The following is a 21,745-nucleotide window of genomic DNA, read 5'->3' as shown; positions in this document are numbered from 1 at the left end:
GTGCATTCTCCCCTTCTACCATGTCAGCCAAACTCAAGTTGTCAGGGTTAGGGATAACTTTCTCCTCTGAGCCCCGTTGGAATTCCCTTGCTAAGTTATAATAAAATACTGTAGGTAAGCTTCAAAGGCAGCTGGTATCCATGAGGTGAAATAAGCTGATATTGCTCTAACACATATACACAGTCATGAATACTGTCTCATTCTCTCTGTCCTCCTTCAGGTTGGTACGTCCAAGGGATCACACTAATTAAAAGTTGCTGGTCCTGAAATCTGTAGAGAACAGGATCTCTTTGGGCTGTGGGTAGAGCTAATGGTTAGGAAATTAGTTGAGATGTATTTGTTTGGGGGAGTTTATGATCCATTCAGGCAGGGTTTCGATTGTAAAATACCATCTGGGTCTTTAAAAGTCATTTATGGGGCTGGAGAGATGGCTCAGCTGTCAGAAGCTACGCAACGAAGTCGTTGATGTATATACTTTGGAATTTGGCTTTCAACTTAGCCAGTCTGAAATTCAACAAAAGACAGGGTTCTAAAGAGCTAGGTTTCTGAATTCTACAAGGAACATGGTGTTTAGGTGAGGTTCCTTCAAGATGATTGCAAAGGCTGTGCATTTCCGAGTGATTTGTGGGTCGGCTATCCAAGACACATTTGGGGAGGGTTTAACTGATTCCTGGATGTTTAAGATATTTGTCGGGGATAGCAACGTTCTTTGTCATGTTACATTGGGTCTTGCGAGAGTTCAGAGAATCTGAGATGGGGGTCTGTCATCTTGAATCTCTGCACCACCTCAGCTTGGGTGGTCGAGCACAGCATCCACCATGCCGCACAAGTCCCACCTGAGCCCTGGGGAGGACAGATCTCACTTAGAAATCAGACCAGTTTCACACGATGAGCTAGAACTGCAGTCAGACTTGTAAATTCGTGAGCATAATTTCTGGGTAAGATTGCTTTAAAAACCTGGCCCATGGAGTTGTTTGGTATAACTCGATAAGAGGCCTGCACTGTTGTTGGCCACTCCCTTACTCTAATAGGCTGTTCCAAGACTGAAGAAAGGAAGCTTTGTGTGAGATCCCCGATGGTATTCTGGGTGCTGTGGCCTGATACTCTGAAGTAGACCAGAAAAGCACAGCTGCCTGCCTGCTTGTGTGTTCTCCAGTCTTCTCCCCTCCTCCTGCTTCTCCCTCCCCTCTTTCCTTGCATGCAGTTTATTCTCCTTCATCTTTGTTTCTAGTAATTTAATTTCCAGTCTTAATCATAAAATGAATGAATGACCAGAAATTTATCTTATTTGAGAAAATTCAGTAAGATTTTCTGTTTTTTCCCTCAACTAGATGTTCAAGGCCCTGAAGAAGGCACAATCTCAGTTTTGTGCACATCCCAACACTTTCTTGCACTCTTGTGTGAGGCTCTGCCATCTTCATGTCTGTGGCCTCACGAGTCACCTGGGGCCAACTGGATATACGTATTAAAGTTGAAATTTGTAATTCAGGTGCTTATCATGGAGGATGGGTTCTTATAAGGGACCAGCTTCATCTGCATAGACAGACCATTTACTGACTCTGTCCCCAGGTCCCAGGAATTGCTGGCTCTGAATTTGAACAAACAGACTAAATGACGTTGTGTCTAAGTAGAGATTAAGTTGTCTAACAGCTGGTTTTTTTAATTCTATTAGAACTAATTTCTCAGAGGCCAGAGAGATGGCTCAGTGGGTAAAGGCACTTGCTGCCAAGTCTAACAACTTGAGTTTGACCCTCAGAACCCCCATGGTAGAAGGAGAGACTATATTATCCTCTGACCCCCTCCCCCACACATCAGTCAATCAATCAGTGTAACTGAAAAATATTTTAATAATTTCTTAAAGGGCAGATTGCTAAAACTTCCTGGTGGGTTTTATTCATAGGTTATGTTTTAATATTTTGGTTTTTAAAAAAACCTTTTCATGTCTGTTGCTAAGAGTCATCTTCGAAAGAAGTTTCTCATTGCACATTGGTTCGAGTGTCTGCCTGTGCCACCTGCAGAACTGGGTTCTTGTATCAGGTCGTCCTATGAGGTGAGATTTCTCACCCCTGGGTGCCAAGAAAAAGCTCCTGTGCCTAAGGTCACTTGTCTTTGACCCGCCTGCGAGCTCTCTTCTCCACAGTCCTGACAGAAAGGTTACCAAGTGGAAGGGAAGGTGAACAGATGAGCGCAGTGCCTGTCTCCGTCAGACAGCGCCTGTTCAGGTGCAGCAGTGTGTGAGGGGCTGGGCCAGGCTCTGGGATCCAAAGGCAAATGAGGCCTGGCTGGCCATTCCATGAGGATTAATGTCCTGAGGGCCTCTCCTAGAGTGGAGTCCTCCACCTTAGAAAAGTGTAAGCTCCAAGCCCTTCCCACATCTGTCTAGCCCCCCTCTGGCTGTCCTCCTCCTGGAGTCCAGCCGAGATACACAGCCAGCAACTCCCCAGGTGTCAGTCTGTCTTTCCATCCACACTACTAAGGCACAAGGGTGGGGGGCATAGGGGACAATGTATTTGGGGAGCCATGGAACAGGGTTCCATGCATGAGAACATATAAGTTATTTAGGGGGCCTATTGGGAGAAAGCTGGGTTTTATCCATAGGTGACTATGAACCCTTGGACAGATGTCCAATATTTCCCTAGGCCTCAACAACCTCAAGACCCAAATAAGAGCCTGAAAATTGTATGCAAATTTGTGGGCTCTTAGACCCCCACTTGGCTGCTGAAGCCCACCTTCCCTGTCAGTAGTCCTCTGTCAGTATGCTCGGTATTTATGACCCTTCCGTGAGCTGGGTCTCCTGGCAAGTTCAGAGCTGATCCCAGCAAATTCGCAGGTTCAGCTTACAGCAAGGCTGCGGTTTGGCTTGTGGAGCTGTAAGGAGGATGGGATGGGACAGGATGGGGTCTGGGCCTCTGGCCCTCATGGACACAAGCCCTAGGGGTTGCTTTAAGTCCATTAGGGGTGAGACTGAAAGGATCTCATGTCTGCCTCAGCCTGGAGCAACTGTGATGAAAAATTGCTTGATATGCGTCCTGTGACATTGTGGGTGGCAGATTGTAGGACTGAAGTCAGGAGGTGGAGAAATCATAGGCCGTGGCTACTATAGGTGTTTCAGAACAAGAATTGAATTCAAGTCGGAAGCAAATCAGGGTTTGTTTTGCCTTAACCAAAGGTAGTTCTGAGGGTCATTTGGGTAATGAGGTCAGAGATGCCAGCGGCCAGCCGTGAGTGGGTTTACCCAGATGGACCTCGGAGCCTGCCACTCACTGTCAGGGCTGGAAATGGAGACTTGAACATGCAGCATGCATTTCACATGACTGCACTGGCCTTGTGCCTCCCAGCCCTGATCCACCCAGCCTTCTGCCATTGCAGGAGATTTGATTGCTGTAAAGTGCCTTTGTGTACTTGGTCCTTCCCAGGGAGAGGTTTTCTTTCTTTCTTTCTCTTTCTTTCTTTCTTTCTCTTTTCTTCCTTCCTTCTTTTCTCTCTCTCTCTTTTTCTTCCTTCCTCCCTCCCCCTTTCTTTCTTTTTGTTTTATTTGTTTGTAATGACATTATCCATGGAATAAAGAGCTGACCCTCAAATTCCAGTGCCAGGTCCCATGTCTGAACCCTGTCTTTCCTAATTAGAGCTGCGTTGGTCACAGTGAGACCCAGCTCGTACTGGCTAAGTCACGGGATTTTACTGTCTGCTTTAAGGTTTGTGCTTAGGGACTTGCAGGTCACAGGGATACCAGTCATCTCTTGTCTCCCTTTTGAGCACTGATTTCATCCCCTCTGCCACATTGGTCCTTCTGGTATAAAAAGTGTGGAGGTGAAGTAACTACCAGGCTCCAAGTCTCATGGCATTTTCACCAGCGTGAAATAGGCTGTCTTCTTCCAGAGTGGACGAGGGGCTCTCTCCCAGGCAACCAGTGATGGCCAGAATGACTCCGTACCACAAGCCTGGAGTGGGGATGGGGTTGGAGGAATGGGGGGGCGGGCTGGAGGGTAGGGGTGAGAGAGCTGAAGACACAGGTATAGATCACACGCATTGCTACACCCTTGCGGGTTTCAGTTCTTTGTGCCCCATCCCTGAACCTCTGGGCCATCATGTTCCACTACTCATTATTTCCCAGAGCTAGGGTGCCTGGCATCTCCCTCCCGTTCTCTTCCAGTTTTGTCCTCGAGACGCAGTTCTTATACGCTGGCCCTCCCTTTCACCCCACCCAGTGCTCTGTGGAAACTGTCTTGAGAACAGCTCCAGGCCACAGTGTTTCTCATTTGGACACAGGAGAAACCCAAAGACAAAGAACTGGAGAAACTCACCCAGGCTGCAGAGCGGGGAGAGGCGGGGATCGTATGGCAAGGCGGTTGGTCTGTCCCCAGAGCGTGGTGTTGGACTGGTGTGAGTGTGTGTACATGTGTGTGTGGTCTTCCCAGAGAATGTCCCTCTCTGGAGCCTCCATCCCCTGCTCCTAGTCCCATGCTTGATCAGGTTCCCAAGTGTCCCTGCCAGTTCCTGGTGATTTGTACAACGTAAAATCCTATGGGAACTGAACCTTTCCTTACAGCCAGGGGTAGTCTTAAGCAAATATTAATCATAATGCAGATGCTGTCTTTCTCTGAGTCTCCTGTCTCCTCCACAGGAATGGGTGGCTGCAGCATCCTCTGGGGGTTTCTGGCAGAGGCCTCCTGAGCTCCCTCAGCTGCTGGCTGAGGAACTCACTTTGCCTGCATGTCCAGGCCTGTTCTTGGGTTTGATTTGAAATGTAGGCTCCGGGGCTCATGCAGGAGACCCAGGGCTCAACTCTTCCCAGGCCGGATTAGCTTTTCCTTCCTTGGAGAGCTGCTGAGACATGGGTTTCCACAGTCACGGAGGATCCCAGCACATCCTTGGAGCTGGCTCTGAGCCTCCAAAATCTGTTTTGCAACATTTCCTGGGCCCTGGCTATTCCGGCTCACCAAGACCAGACTTGTAAGGTGTGGGGGCTACAGAAGCACTCTTTGTACCATTAGAGTGAGAGGCATGGTTCCCCCAGCCACGCTCAGCCAGCTAGTATCAGTTCTGGCTGAGGAACTGGGCTACGGCAAACTGGCCATGAGCTCTGTCGAGAGGGTTGGCGAAGCTTGAGGCAGGACCCTTTCCCTAACTGCTTCCTTCTCAGACTCCAGCATCTCTGAACCTGCTGCATCAGACCCCAGCATGAAGTCTGCTTATTTTCCAGATCTAGATTAATAGCATCTGGATGTCATTATCACAACAGCTAGCATTAGTGCTGATTCCCCTGCCAGAGTATCTTCCAAGTCCTTACAGATACCCACTCATTTGGACCCTACTAACATTATGTGGCATATTATCCCCACTTAGCAGTCAGGGAGCCTAAGGCTTTATGAGGAATTAAGGTCCCTTGCCCAAGACCACATAGCTGTTCAATATTACTCTGGCCTCTGGATTGAGGTGGCCAACTGGCCAATGTTCATGAATGCTGTAACATCTGTTAACATCAGGGTTACTAAGACACCAGTGGTAGAGCCATGTGTGATGGCGTATGCCCATAATCCCAGCACTTGGAAGGCAGAGGCAAGAGGTACGGGCCTTCAAAGCCACCCTTAGCTACACAGTGAGTTCAAGACTAGCCTGGACCACATTAATCTTGTCTTAAACAGCAACAACAAAATGCTAGTGATTCAGAGCCCCCATAAAAGACATCCACCTATAGTGACTTATGAATTTTCTAGCCAGTCTTCAGTCTAGCTGGACAACTGTGGGTCTCACTCACCCTGTCCCTCTGTTCCCACATCAGCTTTCTGCATCTTAGGTCAGACACTGGTGCCGATGGTGGGACTTGGGTGCTAATTTACACACGGGTCTGGTAGAGGGTAACCTTGACACAGGAGTTAAGAACTCCACTTAAAATCAGGCAGGCCGCGGAGTAGATAATACAGGTCCCGCCTGCCTCCATCCCGTAGGACTGTGGATGGTTTCAGCTCCTAGATTGAAGTCGGAGGTCTCTTGGGCAGAATGCCCTTGATCCAGAGACAAGCTTCCTTTCTTAGGCTGTTGAGCCCTACATATCTGTGGTTGGTGTCCATAAGAGTCAGAGCCTATACCAGGCCACCATCTCCTTCCCCCTCCAGACAAGATGGGGAGGAGTGCCCTGAGGTGCTGTCCTCCAGATGTGGCGTGGCTGCTGCACACATGAAGGACATGGTATAGTGGCTGACATGAACCCACAGCAGCTATAGTTGCCAAACAAGACCTGCGCAAAATTAAACATGGAGGGCCAGTTGTGGTGAACATACCTTTAATCCCAGAACTCAGGAAGCAGAGGAAGGTGGATCTTTGAGTTCAAGGCCAGCCTGGTCTACAGAGTGGGTTCTGGGATATCCCGGGCTACACAGGAAAATCTCTCTCTCTCTCTCTCTCACACACACACACACACACACACACACACACACTTCAGAAGAGAGGAAGGAGGGACTCTCAAGGCCTTATCCCTAGCTGAGGAACTATTGACAGTTGGTGGGGGCCGAGGGAGAGTCACTTTGTGAGTATGGCCACTGGTAGGTTCCTCGGGCTCCAGGGGATGACCTAGTACTCATGGGCGGGCACTAAGGACTCAGTGAGTAAACAGATAAGTAAAAAGGAGGACATGAAGTTGGTGGGGGAATTTAAATGTGATAGCAGGGTCCTGGGGAGACTGGAGGGGACAGTGAAGGGTGGAAATAACTAAGATATATTGTGCTGCATGAGAATGTCAAAGAATATATAAAAATAGAACATTTTAAAAGACTTTGAGAAACAGGGAAATCAGACTTGCCTTCTAAGATGAAATTCAGATCTCATAGCTAGATAGGAGTTCGAGCCTGGAGAGAAAATTGCACGGCTGCAGTTCAGTCATCTTGTGGGCGAGAACTGGCTCTTGGATTTTCTCGCTTCTGCTTTCTGTCTGGCAGCAGGAGAGCACACATCTCAGGGAGCAGAGTTCGAGGCTAGCCTGGGCTACCCAAGTGCTGTCTCCAACAACAAGTTGCATTAATTAATTAATATATACAATTAAACAGTAAGTGAAAGCTTTAGAGGGTACCCACTCCCTCCAAAAGTGACCACCTACTCATGTGGTGGCCTTGAGCGGTGATTCTGGGACATCCCTTCTTCAGTCTGAGAGCGATTACACAGGTTCCCTACAGCAGTGTATGACCCGGTTTTAAAGTCTGGTCTCCACCTCAGTTATTGGGGAGAAGCATGTCAACACTCTCCTTTCCTCTCCTCTCTGGGTGCCCCGTGCCCCGCCCCGCCCCCCCCATCTCCTGGAGCATGCTATTACAGCCTGTTTGTAAGCACAGAAGCCGAGAGCGGTAATTAGGGACTTTCCTCTAAGGAGTCAGGACAGAAGTCACAGGAGCGCCAGCCGAATTTATAGTTTGGGTAGCAAGTAAGAGTGCAGTGTGCTTTCCGGGAAAACTTACATTGTAGCCAATGCCTAGAAGGGTGGGGAGGCGGACAGTGGTCTGGATGTCGGGGCCTGGTGAGGAGAACCCAGCAGCAAACAGGGGAATAGCTTTTAGGGGGTGAGCAAATAAACTCTCCGAGATTATAGCAGAGCTGGCTCCACAGGTTTACATCTTCTACATTGTCTCAGCTCAAACCTGGAAGCGAGCCCAGGGTACAGCACCAGGGCCTTGCGTGACACTGCCAGTCTGGGTGACTGAAGAGCAATTGGGTTCACACCAGGGGTCAGGCTTCAGTACAGCCACCTTGAGGGGAAGCCCCCTAAACTATAGGCTTCATGAGGCTTAACAGAAAAAACTGGGGACCAGTTGTCCTCAAGTTGGTTTGTGGGCCCCATGGATATCAGTGCCCCAGTTTTGTTCTGGCCTTCTGTGCTGTTATTCCTAGCTATGGCTTCCCCCTCATGGTCTAGGCTATTGTTGGGGTGCTGGCTCTCACACATCACCCCAGAGGTCCCTTTAGCTCTGTGACTCGACTCCATTGTCCTTGGCTTGGCCTCAGAGCAGCATCTTACAATGAGGAATGTTATGTTGGTATGAATGGTGGCACCCACAGGTGAAATAAAACCGCCGATGACTGGAAGAAGAGAAAAATCCCCACAGCCAAGCAAAGCTGCAGAAGCCTCATTCTGGGATCTTTGTTCCTGCGGCTTTACTGAGTTCTTGAGGTGTTCAGGCCCTGCCTGAGGCCCTGCTCTGGGGAAAAGGTTGACAGAGTTCATTTCCCATGAAACATAGCGTCCAGCAGGAGCTAAACAGATAATAGACGACCATCAGTTGACAGGCTGCCTTTTATACATGAATCTTCAGATGTAGCTTTGCATAATTAATGCCAAGAGCTGCCGGTGCCAAACACCACTGTGTGAAGCCCATAAGCGTCCTAGACAGCCAGCCTTGCTCATCTTTGATATAAATTCCATCCATCAAAAGTCCCTCACCAGGCCTCGTGGCTCACACCTCTAAGCCCAGCAAAAGCTCCGCTGTGATACAGAGGTCAGCCCGGATTATGTAGTGAGTTCTAGGCCAGCCTGGGTTACAGTGTGAGACCCAAACAAAGCGAATGAACCGAAAATGCTCGGTATCAACCTCAGGAACCTACATGCACACACGTGTGCATCCATCCGCATGTAAACTCAAGCATTCTTTCATATACAGAACATAAGCAGGAGAGTCATCTATAACTCAAGGGCTGGGAAGGTGGCGCAGCCGTTAAGAGTTCCCAGCACCCATCTGTGCTCATAATCATCTGTAACTCTAGTACCTACCTTGTCTGACCTCCAGTCATGTGATACACAGACAAAAATGCAGGCGAAACACCCATACAAATACAATTAAAGCAAATAAAAGCTTTTAAAAAAGAAATCTTGAAATGAACAGTTATGTATAACTCAGACATCTATTACTAGATTGAAGGGTAAAACTCCTCCCTCTGCTTAAAAACCTTTTATAAGCTAACTTAATTCTTGAACTGGAGTTTGCTTACAGCAAAAAATAAAAAGGAAAGAGAGAAAAGAAAAGCAAACCAGAGCCTTTGCTACCAGTCTCAAGAACTGTGCTTTTGGCTATCCTGGCCCTGGGGCCCAGGGTCAAAGGCCACTGGGGAACTGCTGTCCTTCCCAGCTCCTTGTTAGGGCGGTTATAAAAGAGAATGAGGAAGCTCCCACAGGAAGACAGCAGCCTGGTTGGGCTGTCCCTCACACCTCTCTCTTGGTTAGTTGCTTTGCGAGCGGATGATTTCCCTACCAGAGCTCCATGCACAAGTGAAGACTTTATTCTCTACCTGCAGTTGCATCTGGGGAAGCGAAAGGGCACGGCTCCGCCTCCAGGTCCCTTTTCTTGAAGGCAGCTTTGGGTCTACACCGGTTTGCTCAGTAAAGCAGTGGGCCAGAGGTGCTGGCCACCTCTGGCTGGCTATGGCCTGGCCAGGCCCAGGAAGGTGAGGTCACTTTGGACTCTTGTGTTGCAGTTCTCCAAGGAAAGGCACATCATGGACAGGACCCCCGAGAGGCTGAAAAAGGAACTCGAAGAGGAGCTGCTGCTGAGCAGCGAGGACCTGCGCAGCCACGCCTGGTACCATGGCCGCATCCCGCGACAGGTATGCTCTCTGCTCTCCTTAGGCAATGTCGTACTGATGATGCTGTTGGGTCCAGCCCACAGATCATAAAACTCTAGTACATATAGTGACTCAGCTTAGGCCTGGCTCTAAAGAGACCTTGGGAAGAGCCAACAGTGGGATTCTAAATGCATTTCCAGTTACAGAGGAAAGGCCAGCGCTCCTGGGAGCTACATACATGTGGGCAGGAGGCTGCAGCGGCAGTACCGGCTGCCGGAAGTAGGTGGAAGGTTAAGGTTCAGATAATTAACCTCTTGGCCCAGTGGCTAGAGCTTCCTACCACTTGGACCCTTTTTGTGAAGGCAGTGACTTACCTCAGATGACCAGGCAGGTGGCACAGACTGACAAGAATCGGGAGGAAGAGGGATCATCCCAGGGACCGGGGCGCCATGGCCCAGGATGTCTTTCATGTGGTTGTCATCAATAATTTTTTAATAGTATAAGAAAAATAGACTAAGTCTGCATAATTGAAGTGTCCAGTTACCCATGGGTTTTTATTATATGTGTAGTCTGGCCAGTCATTAGCCAGGGACAACAGGACAGGAAATGAATGTCCAAGTCTACACTGGTGGCAGGTAAATATTGTCTTTGGTGTAATAGATTTCACCTTTTAAAATTGTTACATTTATTCATTTATTTAGTGTGTGTGTGTGGAGTGTGCCTCACCACACATGTGGAGATCCGAAGACAGCTTGTGGGAATTCTCTCTCCTTTCCCATCATGTGAGTTCTAGGGATCCAAACTCAAGTCATCAGACTTGACAGCAAGTACGTTTACCTGCTAAGCCATCTTGCCAGCCCAAAATTTACTTATTTTTTTTCTAACTGTCCTAGAACTCGCTCTGTAGACGAGACTTGGCCTTGAACTCACAACAATCCACCTGCCTCTGTCTCCTGAGTGCTGGGTTTAAAGGTGTGTGCCACCCCTGCCCAGTTTAGTCCCAAATTTCTTAGTTAACTATCAAAGAAATAATTCTTATTCTGATCTTGATTTTTTTTTTGTGTGTGTGTATGTATGTGCGTAATCTTAAAATTGATTGTAGAGGGGGCTGAAGAGATGGTTTGGCGGTTACCACTCTTCCAGAGGACCTGGGTTCAATTCCCAGCAACCACATGGCTGTTGTTCACAGCTGTTTGTAACTCCAGTTCCAGGGGACCTGACACCCAAGGCAAAACACCAATGCACATAAAATAAAAATTGAGTATAGGAAATTCAGATAAGAAAAAAGAAAATTCAACTCTTATCCCTAATTGTCTCCCCTGGGAATAGTCTTTATGAATATTTTGGTGCATATCTCCCCAGACCTCCTCTATCAAGTAGGGGATCTTCCTGCTTTCCTTGGCCCAGTTTCTTCACCTAATGATGTGGCCTGGGAATTCACTCTGGCTGTAAAACATCCTCCTGCCCCATCACACAGCTGCATCACAATGTATTGGGTACTTAGAGCGTTTCCAGCAGTCTGACCAGCATCCTGTAAGATAACTACCATGTTCAGACCTATAATTCTTCCTACTGGCTCGATTCCGGGAAATGGAATTTCTATGTGAAAATATATTTTAAGGCCAAGATGCAATTTCAAAGTAACCATGGTAGCATACTATTCTGAGCTAGCAGAAGTATAGCATCACTTGGATGCTAGAATATCCTAGAAAAAAAAATGGCATCACTGCTGTCCTTAGTGTGCCGGGAGGATGAACTCTCAGTAGTGTGCCATCCTGGACTGGTAACTGAAGCCCCTTAGCAATGATAACAGTATGCCAGCGTTCTATTCCTTTGACACTTTTGGCCCCTCTATAGGCAATAGCATTATCTATATCTCATAGATGATGTAACCGAGCCACAAAGAGCTTATGTAATTTGTCTAGTGACACATCCAGGACAGAATGTAAACCTTGGTGGTCAGGCTCTGAAATGACTGACACAGTATAGGTCTCTGCTGTAAACATCACCATCATAGTGGGTACCTATTTGGGGGTATCCATGGTGTTACAGGCATTGTAAAACTAGTGTTTTAAATATTTTATATATGCAAATGTATTATCTTTACAATAACTTTTTGTGAGATGAGGGAACCTCAAGCAACTTTTTTTTTTCTAGCCTCCTAGCAAGTCCAGAACTCACCATGTCGTCCCGGGGCTCACCCTGCTGTGCAGATGGGAATCTTAGGACAATGTCTAGGGACCAAAACAGCCTCCTGCTCTTCCTCCCTTCCTGCTTAAAAGAGAATCAGACCCACAGGGCACACACTCTCCTTTCTTCTTGCTGTTTTACATTTGTCATGTTCTTGTGACATCTTCCTGACCGCTCTCATTTTAAAGATAACCTTCCCAAGCACCCTGTCTCCCTTCCAAAGTTTTCTTTTCCTTCACAACACCTGGCATATTCCAGTGGCTGTCTGTCCTGAGATGGGAGTGGCTACAACACATTAGAAAGTCCCTGAAGAAGGACACTTAGTCACTAATGTGTCCCTAAATCTGCAGGCAGTAGCACTGGGCACGTAGAGGATGGGCAATAAATAGTTGGGGTGTTATATTTTTGAGAGAGGGATGACCTCCAGCGTGTTATGCGTCCCTGGCTGGCCTCAAGCTGACAATCCTGTTTTAGTGTCCTGAGCACTGGGCTTACAGTTGTGCATGGCCTTACCCAGCTAGTAAATACCTCTGGAGTGCGACATTTAACAAACTGAAGATCTGACCGCAGGGGAGTGCTAGAAGATAGCTCAGTGGATAAAATAGTCATATCGTAGCACAAGAATCAATCCTTAAATCCACATAAAAATGGGGGAGGGAGGGAAGGGAGAGAGGTAGAGAGAGAGAGAGAGAGAGAGAGAGAGAGAGAGAGAGAGAGAGGGAGAGAAAAAAAAAAGGAGGAAAAGCCAGGTGTCGTAACACAGGCAATGGGGAGGCAGAGAGAGGCAGATTCCTGGCTTGCTGGCCTAGTGAGACTACTTGGAGAGGTTCCAGGCCAGTGGGAAGCCCTGCCTCAAAAAAAAGATAGATTGTGCCTACGGCTTGATACCCAAGGTCTCTGCATGGATGCACACACGGCACACATACACAAAGTCTGACTTCTGCTAAACTCCTGAGAAAATATGTTGCCTTTCCTGCTCCTCACCCACTGTTTCGTCTACAGGTATCTGAAAACCTGGTGCAGCGAGATGGTGACTTCCTGGTTCGCGACTCCCTGTCTAGCCCGGGAAACTTTGTTCTGACCTGTCAGTGGAAGAACCTCGCTCAGCACTTTAAGATCAACCGGACTGTTCTGAGGCTCAGCGAGGCCTACAGCCGCGTGCAGTACCAGTTTGAGATGGAGAGCTTTGACTCCATCCCTGGGCTGGTGCGCTGCTACGTGGGCAACCGGCGGCCCATCTCCCAGCAGAGCGGTGCCATCATCTTCCAGCCCATCAACAGGACAGTGCCCCTCTGGTGTCTGGAGGAGCGTTACGGTACCTCACCAGGCTGCAGCCGGGAGGGCAGCTTTACTGACGGAAGGCCAGATGTGGCTAAGAGACTGAGCCTCACCACCACTGGTAGCATCCAGGCTCGGGAAAGCTTGCCCCGGGGAAACCTGCTCAGGTAGGTCTGAGGGGTGCTGGGGGCCCAGCTCAGGCCAAGGAGTTGAGGATATTGCTACCCTCAGTGTGAGTGGGGAGTGTTACAAGGTGTGCGTGATTAGTTCCCAGTTAAAGAGCACGAAAAGCCAGTGGTGGAACCCGGTGTGTAATGCATGCTTATAACCTCAGGGCTTCAAGGCTGAAGTGGGGAGATTGCCCCAAGTTCAAGGCCTTCCTAGATTCCAGAATGAGACCCCGTTTCAAAAACAAAAACAGCAACAAAAGTCACAGGGGCTGAGCAGGGGGGAGGCTGACCTGAAGGTATGGGGATGTTTGGGGGACACTGCGAAAAAGAGGGGAAGACAGCCAAGGGCCAGAGGAGCCTGGAGGGTTGAGGGCTCAGTCTAGAACAGAGGGCTATGTAAAGAAGGGGTGGCGCAGGGGTAATGGTGGAGGCGTTTGGCAGACTAAGGTACTACAAAAGCTTGGTATGTTGAACAAATCCTACACCAAAACTGGGCAGCACTAGGCACAGACTGAGGAGAGAGACTGAATGAAGCAAGCAAGTCGGAGAGAGTTTCAGGAGGGGCCCAGGCTGAAAGGGAGAATCTTGAGAGAGAAACTAGGCTTTTGGGGTCTTGGGGGTTGGAGGGAGACAGAGAAGACTGCCTAGGCGACACACAGCAGTGACTCTGGGAAGGGGGTGTGTCTTGAAGGAAAAAGTCATTTCATCTGAGGAGGGACCGCGGCCGTGCCGGTGTCAGCATCCAGCAGGGGTCAGTGTTGAGGACTCGGACTGGGAACTGAGAGCCCAGAAAAGGGTTTGGCTTGGAGAGGGAACTGAAGGACTGAGATGGGGGGGGGGGGGGGGGGGGGGGGCACGACTGTACCCTGTGCCCCTGGGAATGAAGAGAAACATTCAGAGAACAGGACAGGAAAGGGCTGAGAGGCGAGCTTCCAGAGCTGAGACTCCTTCACAGATCCAACTGCTAGAGTGGGTGGGAGGAGACAAGATGAGATGTAGACTGACCTCCCCCCCCCCCCCCCCCCCCCCCGCCGTTATGCCCCCACTCCTGGCTTCTGAGCTCCCATGTTTAAGTGAACGTGTCCGTTCTCTTCTCGGTCTGGGCCAGGCAAAAATATAAACTATAATTTCTTTACGGCAAAAAAAAAAAAAACGCCTCATGAAATCCAGGACTATGTGAGTAACAGAAATTACAGCTGTGCTCCCTGGTTCACGTTAGTCAGCATCTGACTCAGGACCTGTGGCTCCTGGCTGGCTCCATGCGGCTTGCTGTGCAACCCCCGGACAGAGACCTTAACTTCTCTGGGACTCCCTTTCTCCGTCGGGAAGCATGGAACTTGCGTGGGTTTAGACGGTGAAGGAAACGGAAAGTGTTTACTTACAGTAAGCGCTAACGTTCCCGGTATCTGTAGGGGAGGCAAAGTCAGACTTGGGCGTAAGCAGGGAGGCAAGGATGATATGGGAGATGCTGTTCTGATTGTTCTCTGGAATGTAGAGGCGCTGCTGCTGCAGCCCACACAGTCCAGGTGGAGGAAGGGCGACCTCAACATGACCGGTGGCCTTAATGAACTTGTCACCCCTACCCCGCTGCCCTTCGGCGACTTCCCCACGTCAGCTTTGGCCCGCTGCCACCTGCTCTGACGTTGGGCATGCTCTTCTTGACTGGCAGCCTCAGGCTCTGGGCAAAGGTGTGCCTTCGCGGGCAGGTTACATTCCACTCGTCAAGCTGTTCTGGGCCCCTGGAATCTGATGGGTTGATCGTTGATCTCGGTGGACGCGGCTCAAATATTATTTTTCAGGAGCCACTTCCTTTTGGAATTTGCCTCGTCTTTGACTTACTTATCTTTGGGAGGTTGCTGAAAGTTTGTTTTGTTTCGTTTCCCAAAGGTAGGGAAGACCTGGTTTGTGTGAGATGGGGATGGAGGAGTAGGGAGGTGGGGGAACGGGTTCCCTGCAGCCTGGCTGGTCCTGTGTCTCTCTTCCTCTATTGAGAGCATCCAGTCCCCTGGTAAAAGTGTTCCAAGCTCTTCCAGCTTCCACTTTGCTTCTAGCTCAGCAGCTGGGGGTCACCTGTGCATGCTTCAGGCACAGAGTCAGGAAGATAGGTGCATGCAGGCATTTGCAGATTATTGGGGTGGGAGGTAGGGAGGAGGGAGTGCTGATCTGTGCATAGACATGGAGTGACCTCCAACTTCCGTCCAGCTGACATTGATCCATGGTGGAAAAGTCGTGTTAGTTAAATAAGTCATCCCCCCAGAGAATGAAAATCATCCTAAGCTTTTTTTAAAAGTACACACTCCCATCCATCAGATTCCTCCTCATCCCCCAGAGGGCCGCGACCCATGCACCCTGCTCTGTTCAACAGGATGGAAGGCTTGGGGAGGCCTCCTAGGACCCAGCTGCCTTGGCCCTGGGGACTCGGCACACCCCGTCAGTTTCTCCTCCTTGTGGCCTTTTCTTTGCTGTGAAGGGTATGCGCCGCACTTGTTCTGGAAGATTTCTTTCCTTAAATTTCCATGACGTTGCCTGCAGAAAGCTTTACTACTTAATGACACGTCTGTGCCTGGTCTTTGGCTTCAGGAATAAAGAGAAGAGTGGCAGCCAGCCCGCCTGCCTGGATCACGTGCAGGACAGGAGGGCCTTAGCCCTCAAAGCCCACCAGTCGGAGAGCCACCTGCCCATAGGTAGGTGTGGGGGAGCCTCAGGGACGAGGGTGGGAGTGTGGCCCTGGCTGAAGCTGGGCTTTTCTTGCCTGAACAAGCCCCAGGCTTTGAGGACTCCATACCTGCAGCCTAGAGGGGAGGTTAGCAGAGCTGCCTGGTTGTGGTCCCTGAACTCAATGCTCTATCATCATCCAAGCATTTAAATCCCATACCAGCCTTCAAAACGGGCAGTTATCCTCATCTTGCAGCTGAGGAAACTAATGTATTAAGGAGGAGGGTCACCTAGCATTTGCACCCAGGGTTTGTACATTTCAAACCCTTTTGATAAGTGGTGGGCATCATGACAGAAAAGTGCTCCCCTTTAGCGTTCCCCCTTCCCCTACCCTATGTAGCAGTAGCTCACCCACAGATGCATTGCCGCTTCTCTGTGCTCTTTCCATGATGTGGGGGGTGGGACCTGGGAAAGGCAAAGCATTCGGTGTTAGTGGGATGGCTTTTCATTTCTTTTATATGTAACTTCCCATGGGACCACAGAGTGATTTTTCCTAGTGCCCCTTTGTAAGCTGTTTCTGTGCGACTTAGCGTGTCTGTCTACCATCCCTGCATCTCTTGCTCTCTCGTGAATGCTGACTGAGATCAACCAGACTTCGAGAGTGACTCAGAGCCCTTAAGGCTCTGTGGCTGGAGACTTCTGTTCCTTAGTGCAGGATTGTGTTATTTACTGCCCAAGACATGTTTTCCTGTTCTGACTGTCCCAATCCGCTGTGACCATAAAATGATGTTACAGCCCAGCCCCTGGGGTTTAGAATCTCTCCCGAGAGTGAGGTGGAGCCAGCGGAACCTTCACAGTGTTCTGGACTGCCACAGAGCAGACCTGCTGGGAGAAAGCCCACCAGTGTTTCCTTTGTGGCTGAGAGGGGAACCCAAGGGCACGGAGTGAGAGCTGGGAACTGCCACTCCCACTCTGCTCTCTGTTCTCCAGACAACTGAGCTTTCTCTGCCCTTCTTTTTTCCTCTGCAGGCTGCAAGCTGCCCCCTCAGTCTCCAGGTATGGACACAAGCCCTTGCCCCAGCTCTCCTGTGTTCAGGACTGGCAGCGAGCCCACCCTGAGCCCGGCACTGGTCCGACGATTCTCTTCCGACACTAGGGGAGGAGGGGAGGCCCTGCGGGGATCAGACAGTCAGCTGTGCCCCAAGCCACCCCCAAAGCCCTGCAAGGTGCCCTTCCTCAAGGTTCCCCCATCTCCGCCTGCCTGGCTCAACTCTGAGGCCAACTATTGTGAACTGAACCCCGCTTTTGCTGTGGGCTGTGACAGGGGAGCCAAGCTTGCCCCACAAGAGGAGCTGCTGACAGCCAAACACAATGGGGCGTCAGGCCCCCGGAACTCTGGCATCAACTACTTGATCCTTGATGGGGATGACCAAGCGAGACCTTGGGATCCTCTGGCGGCACAGACGGACGAGGGTCAGGAGGACAAGACGACGTTTGTGCCACCTCTCATGGAAACTGTGTCGTCATTCAGACCAAATGACTTTGAGTCTAAGCTCCTTCCTCCGGAGAACAAGCCCCTGGAAACCGCCATGCTGAAGCGTGCAAAAGAAGTGTTCACCAACAACGACGCCAGGGTCATCGCACAGCACATGCTGAGTGTGGACTGCAAGGTTAGTGCTCTGGGGTTGGCCCCTTCCCACAGCGGAGGCTTGTAAGGGCACCTGCCTGGCTGTATGTACTCTGCCTCCTCGGCTAGGTACTTTGTCATAGGGAAAAGCCAGAGGATAACCCAGGTGTGGAGATTTACTTACAGGGTGGGAACCACCAGCAGGACAACCTTTGCCCAGCAGGAAGCTGCTAAACTTCACCTTGGACAGAGGGAAGGCAGGCCCGCCCCTGACCCCCTCTGCTGATATTTGTGACTCCTCCTCCTCCTTCCTGGTGCTTGGTTAAAAATTCTACTCAGGCCAGTCAGAACTGAACAGCTGGGGCCCAAGGAGTATAGCTGAAAGCCTGGTTTTGGGAGTTGCAGGACCCTGGCTGTTTTATTCTATACTTACCTATGTGCCATATTTATTTTATTACTGACACGATCTCTAGGATAATCATCTTCAACTACATCTTTTTAAATTTTTTACAAGAATTCTTTAAGTTAGAAAAACTGTAAAATGAAGATTAGAAGAAAAGATAAAATCATACAAAATCCAGTTTCCTTCCTAGGCCTGAGAGATGGCTTAGCAGGTATGCTGACTGCTAAGACACGGCCTGAATACAGTCCAGAATCTACATGGTGGAAAGAGAGGACCAACTCCTGCAAGTTGACTTCTGAGCTACACAAACAACATGGCATATATACATATATACACACGTACACACACACACACACACACAGAGAGAGAGAGAGAGAGAGAGAGAGGGAGAGAGAGAGAGAGAGAGAGAGAGAATAAAAAAATCTCAAAAATTCATGCTGGAGAGATAACTCAGTGATTAAGAGCACTGGCTACTCCTCCAGAAGACCCTAATTTGATTCTGAGCACCCACATAGCAGCTCCTAACATATTTAACTCCAGGTCCACGGGGTCTTACTTTCTCTTCTGGTGTCTGGGCATGAGTCACACATGTACTGTACAGACATACATGCAGGCAAAACACCCATACACATAAAATAAAATTAAAAACTCATTTAAAAAGTCCTGGTTCCTAAATGACAGCCACTGATAGCACTTGGCATGTGGCATGCTAGGCCTGCCGGCTTTGTGGGTAACACTTGCTAATCACATACAGATACAATCTCAAGCCTGTGGCTCTCATTCCACAGCTACACAATTTCATCATCTTCATTTCTTATAGCGGCATTTGCTTCAGGAGCAGTGACCTGTGTCCATAAGCTCTCAGTCTCTCTTCGACAGTGGGCATCTGGGGCTTGACCCACCTTTTCGGTATACAGTAGTTGACGCTTGGGCATTTGAGTGACAGCTAAGGCCTCAGTGGAATTTGATGTCCGATTTCATTCAGTTCAGAGAAGGCCATGAGTTTCAAAGGTTAGGATTTGTTCAAGAGCTGAATTTTCCTTCCTGTGTCAGGAATCGTGGCTGGAAATCTAATCTCCTAGCAATCCCCCAGGGGGTTCTGGAGCTGATAAAGGGCTCCCAAAAATAACTATAATATAAATAATCCACTAAATAATTGCGGGCTCTCCTGGGTAGAAAAAGCTCCTGTCCTGAATCCAGGACAGGAAAGGTAATTAGTGCCCATAGTTGAGGGGGTCATCCATGCTGGTAGAGGAAGGAGCGGGTGTCCCTGCTAAGCAAGGCCCAACAGGAGAGCTGAGAAACAGGACTGGTGTGAAAGAACAGGACTTGTTGACTTCATTAGATGAGCATCATTGGGCACACAGGTGGGTAGATGGATCTTTGCCTTAGTGTCCTGTGCAAGAGGATTGAGAATTTCTATCCCAGCAAGTCAGCCGTGTGGGCCCTGGGTCATGCCAGTAGGCAGAGGTGAATTCCCATCTAGTGTGAGCCTACCTGCTCACCACCAGCCCCCAAGAGGGAGCTCTTTGTGAATGCGGGGTTCTGCATTTACAGAACAGCTCTTCTCCTGGGGGTAGTCAGTCCGTGAGTGTCAATGAGGGCTTGAATGTCTAGAAGGAGGAAAAGGGGAGATGCCTGCCCATGCTTCACAGGTCTGGAACCTTCCCACTGCTTTGGACAGCCTTGAAGGGAAAGCCTAAGTCTGATGTCACCAGACAAGTATGCAGTCCTCCTCCTCTCCTGCCCTGTGCACTTTGTCCTTCTGATGGGCCTCCTCCCTTGTCTGTCTTCAGGCTTCCTGGGAGTCCCCAGCAAGCAAGGAGAAACCAGCCTAGACTGTTCACCCTAGCCTCACGGGCAGGGCTGCGGTCAGCCCTCTGAGTATTTCCCTTCGCCACCCATGCCTCGTTTTCCTCCTCTTCCCCAGAACTACCAGGCACAGCCAGTGCTTCGAAGAGGAAAACTGTTTCCCACCCCAAATGTAGCAGCAATGAGATGGGGCCACCCAGGAGCGCATCTGGGTCCCATGTGCCCATTCCCACCCCGGCACGTAGTTCAGGCACAGATGCTTATTAAGGGCATCAGGACAGTGGGTGGTTCTGAGCACACGGGAAGCTGGAGCCCATCAGTGCCCAGCACCCACCTCCTGGGCCCTCCTACCTGCAGATGGGCGCTGCTTTCCTCACCCTGGGGAAGCACAGCCACCCCTCCACCTACTGTCTGAACGTGGACTGAAATCCAGTCATTAGCTGTGTGACCCTCGTTCTCCATTTGCAGACAGTGTCCTGCAGGTGGCTACGAGGCACATGTGCCAGGATTTCTGTCAAAAGCCATGGGGAGAGAGCTTGTTCTAAATAGGCTTCATTTCTGGATCCAAGAAGGGGGTGGGTTGGGAAGGGCCTGTCTGCCTTTCCCGGTGTGTGTGAGTTTCTTCTGGGCTCATACAGGATCTTGCTGTTAGAGCACTTTACCATCAAGTAAGAAAAACAAACCTATGAGTATGTGGGTGCAGGTCTGAGTCCTCTGCCGTGGACAGCGGAGCCAACACAGCTAGAGATTGCCCTGGCAGTGTGATTGCACCTCAGGCCTCTTGGTAGCCGAGAAGAGGGCCAGGCCAGGTACCCACCAGGACTCCTGCACACTGCACTGGCCTCGAAGCAGTGGAGTGCGGAGAAATGGGTCCAGGGGCTTCACTAAGTGGTGACAAGGAGGACTTAGAGGGCAGAAGGAAGACTTCTGCATCCTGCCCTGCCAAGGTGGGGTCAGCCCACGGTAAACACTGCCTCCTCCCTCCGCTATAATACAATCCCCAGAGGATTTTACCTAGGCCTGCACGTGTCCTCCAGTGTGGGCCTGGTAAGCATGTGTAGCCCAGGAAAGGGACCTGCTGATGGCCAACTTAAGTCAGAAGGGAGACGTTTCGCTCTCCAAATGGAACCCCAGAATTCCTGGTACTGCTTCTAGAAGGAAACTGCCAGTGGCGAGCCTTTCGGCCTTGTTATGTAGAAGGTGTGGGTTACAGTGCACCCCAGAGAGGCACTGCTTGCATGCCTGGAGTGATCACGATAGAGCCCAGTCCACCAGATGAAGCACGAGAACCATCCTGTGCCAGCCACGTGTCCAGACTTGGTTAGGCCCCCGAATCCCAGGGTCACACTGCAGTATGTCACCGAGCTCTCGTGGCCCCAACTTAGGAACATGCTGAGTCCACTGTCACACTTCAGCACGACGTGTACTAACTAGGAACGGTCAGGTCTAGTATCCAATTCCATTAGACCGTTCGTTAAACACATGAGAAACGAGCTGGTAAAAAACATACTGTAAGAAACAGAAAGAGCAAATTTAATCAATGAAGAGAAAAGAAAAGGATTGGATTGGGATGAGAGCTGGCTCGGATAAAGCCAAGATTTCCTTTCAGGGAAACCTCTCTGGAGGAGACGTGGGTGTGTGGGTTTCAAATCACCATATGTTTGTAATGGTTCCCAGCCGTAAGGTGCACTTACGGCACCCAGGAGAGGCGTAATTAGGAGCAATCGCAGCCAGCTGTGGCAGCTAAGTGAGAACATGAATGGCAAAGCCCAGAGCAGAGGGGAGCTTGGAGCGCACTCTGCCTTTCCACTGAAGAGACTGGTAGGCTCCACACACGCGCAGCCTTGCTGTTGGCAGCAAAATGTCTCTCCAAGATCCAGCCTGTGTCAGCCCAGGGCTTGAACGAATGATTAATTCCCTGGCTGGGCATGAACGCATGCCAGATCTGCAGGTTGTAGAGATCATTTGGGAGTTCCCTCAGCACTTTGCCCACTAAGCGAGGGAACTGTGTGTGTGTTCATGTGTGAGGCAGTACACATGGGAGGAAACACTTGCACATGTCAGTGT

General features: G+C 49.9%; 1 protein-coding gene across 4 annotated transcripts in view; it reads left to right on the top strand.

Annotated features, from left to right (window-relative positions):
• The window catches only part of Bcar3 (BCAR3 adaptor protein, NSP family member), a 106,126-nt gene that overhangs the window by 74,111 nt on the left and 10,270 nt on the right, over positions 1–21,745 (top strand). For 2 of the 4 annotated variants that reach the window (XM_041653379.1, XM_041653399.1), the window contains 5 exons: positions 9,457–9,585; positions 10,245–10,325; positions 12,736–13,178; positions 15,762–15,865; positions 16,866–17,506. In XM_041653379.1, coding sequence (XP_041509313.1) covers positions 9,457–9,585; positions 10,245–10,325; positions 12,736–13,178; positions 15,762–15,865; positions 16,866–17,506 — 1,398 coding nt within the window. The remainder of the gene's footprint in view (positions 1–9,456; positions 9,586–10,244; positions 10,326–12,735; positions 13,179–15,761; positions 15,866–16,865; positions 17,507–21,745) is intronic. The other 2 variants (XM_041653389.1, XM_041653408.1) reach the window with 1 other exon arrangement.

Source organism: Microtus oregoni, unplaced genomic scaffold, assembly GCF_018167655.1.
Source record: "Microtus oregoni isolate MIOR12 unplaced genomic scaffold, Mior012 000000F_ref0000247, whole genome shotgun sequence".
NCBI classification, from domain to species: Eukaryota; Metazoa; Chordata; class Mammalia; order Rodentia; family Cricetidae; genus Microtus; species Microtus oregoni.
This window is presented reverse-complemented; position numbering and strand designations above follow the sequence as displayed.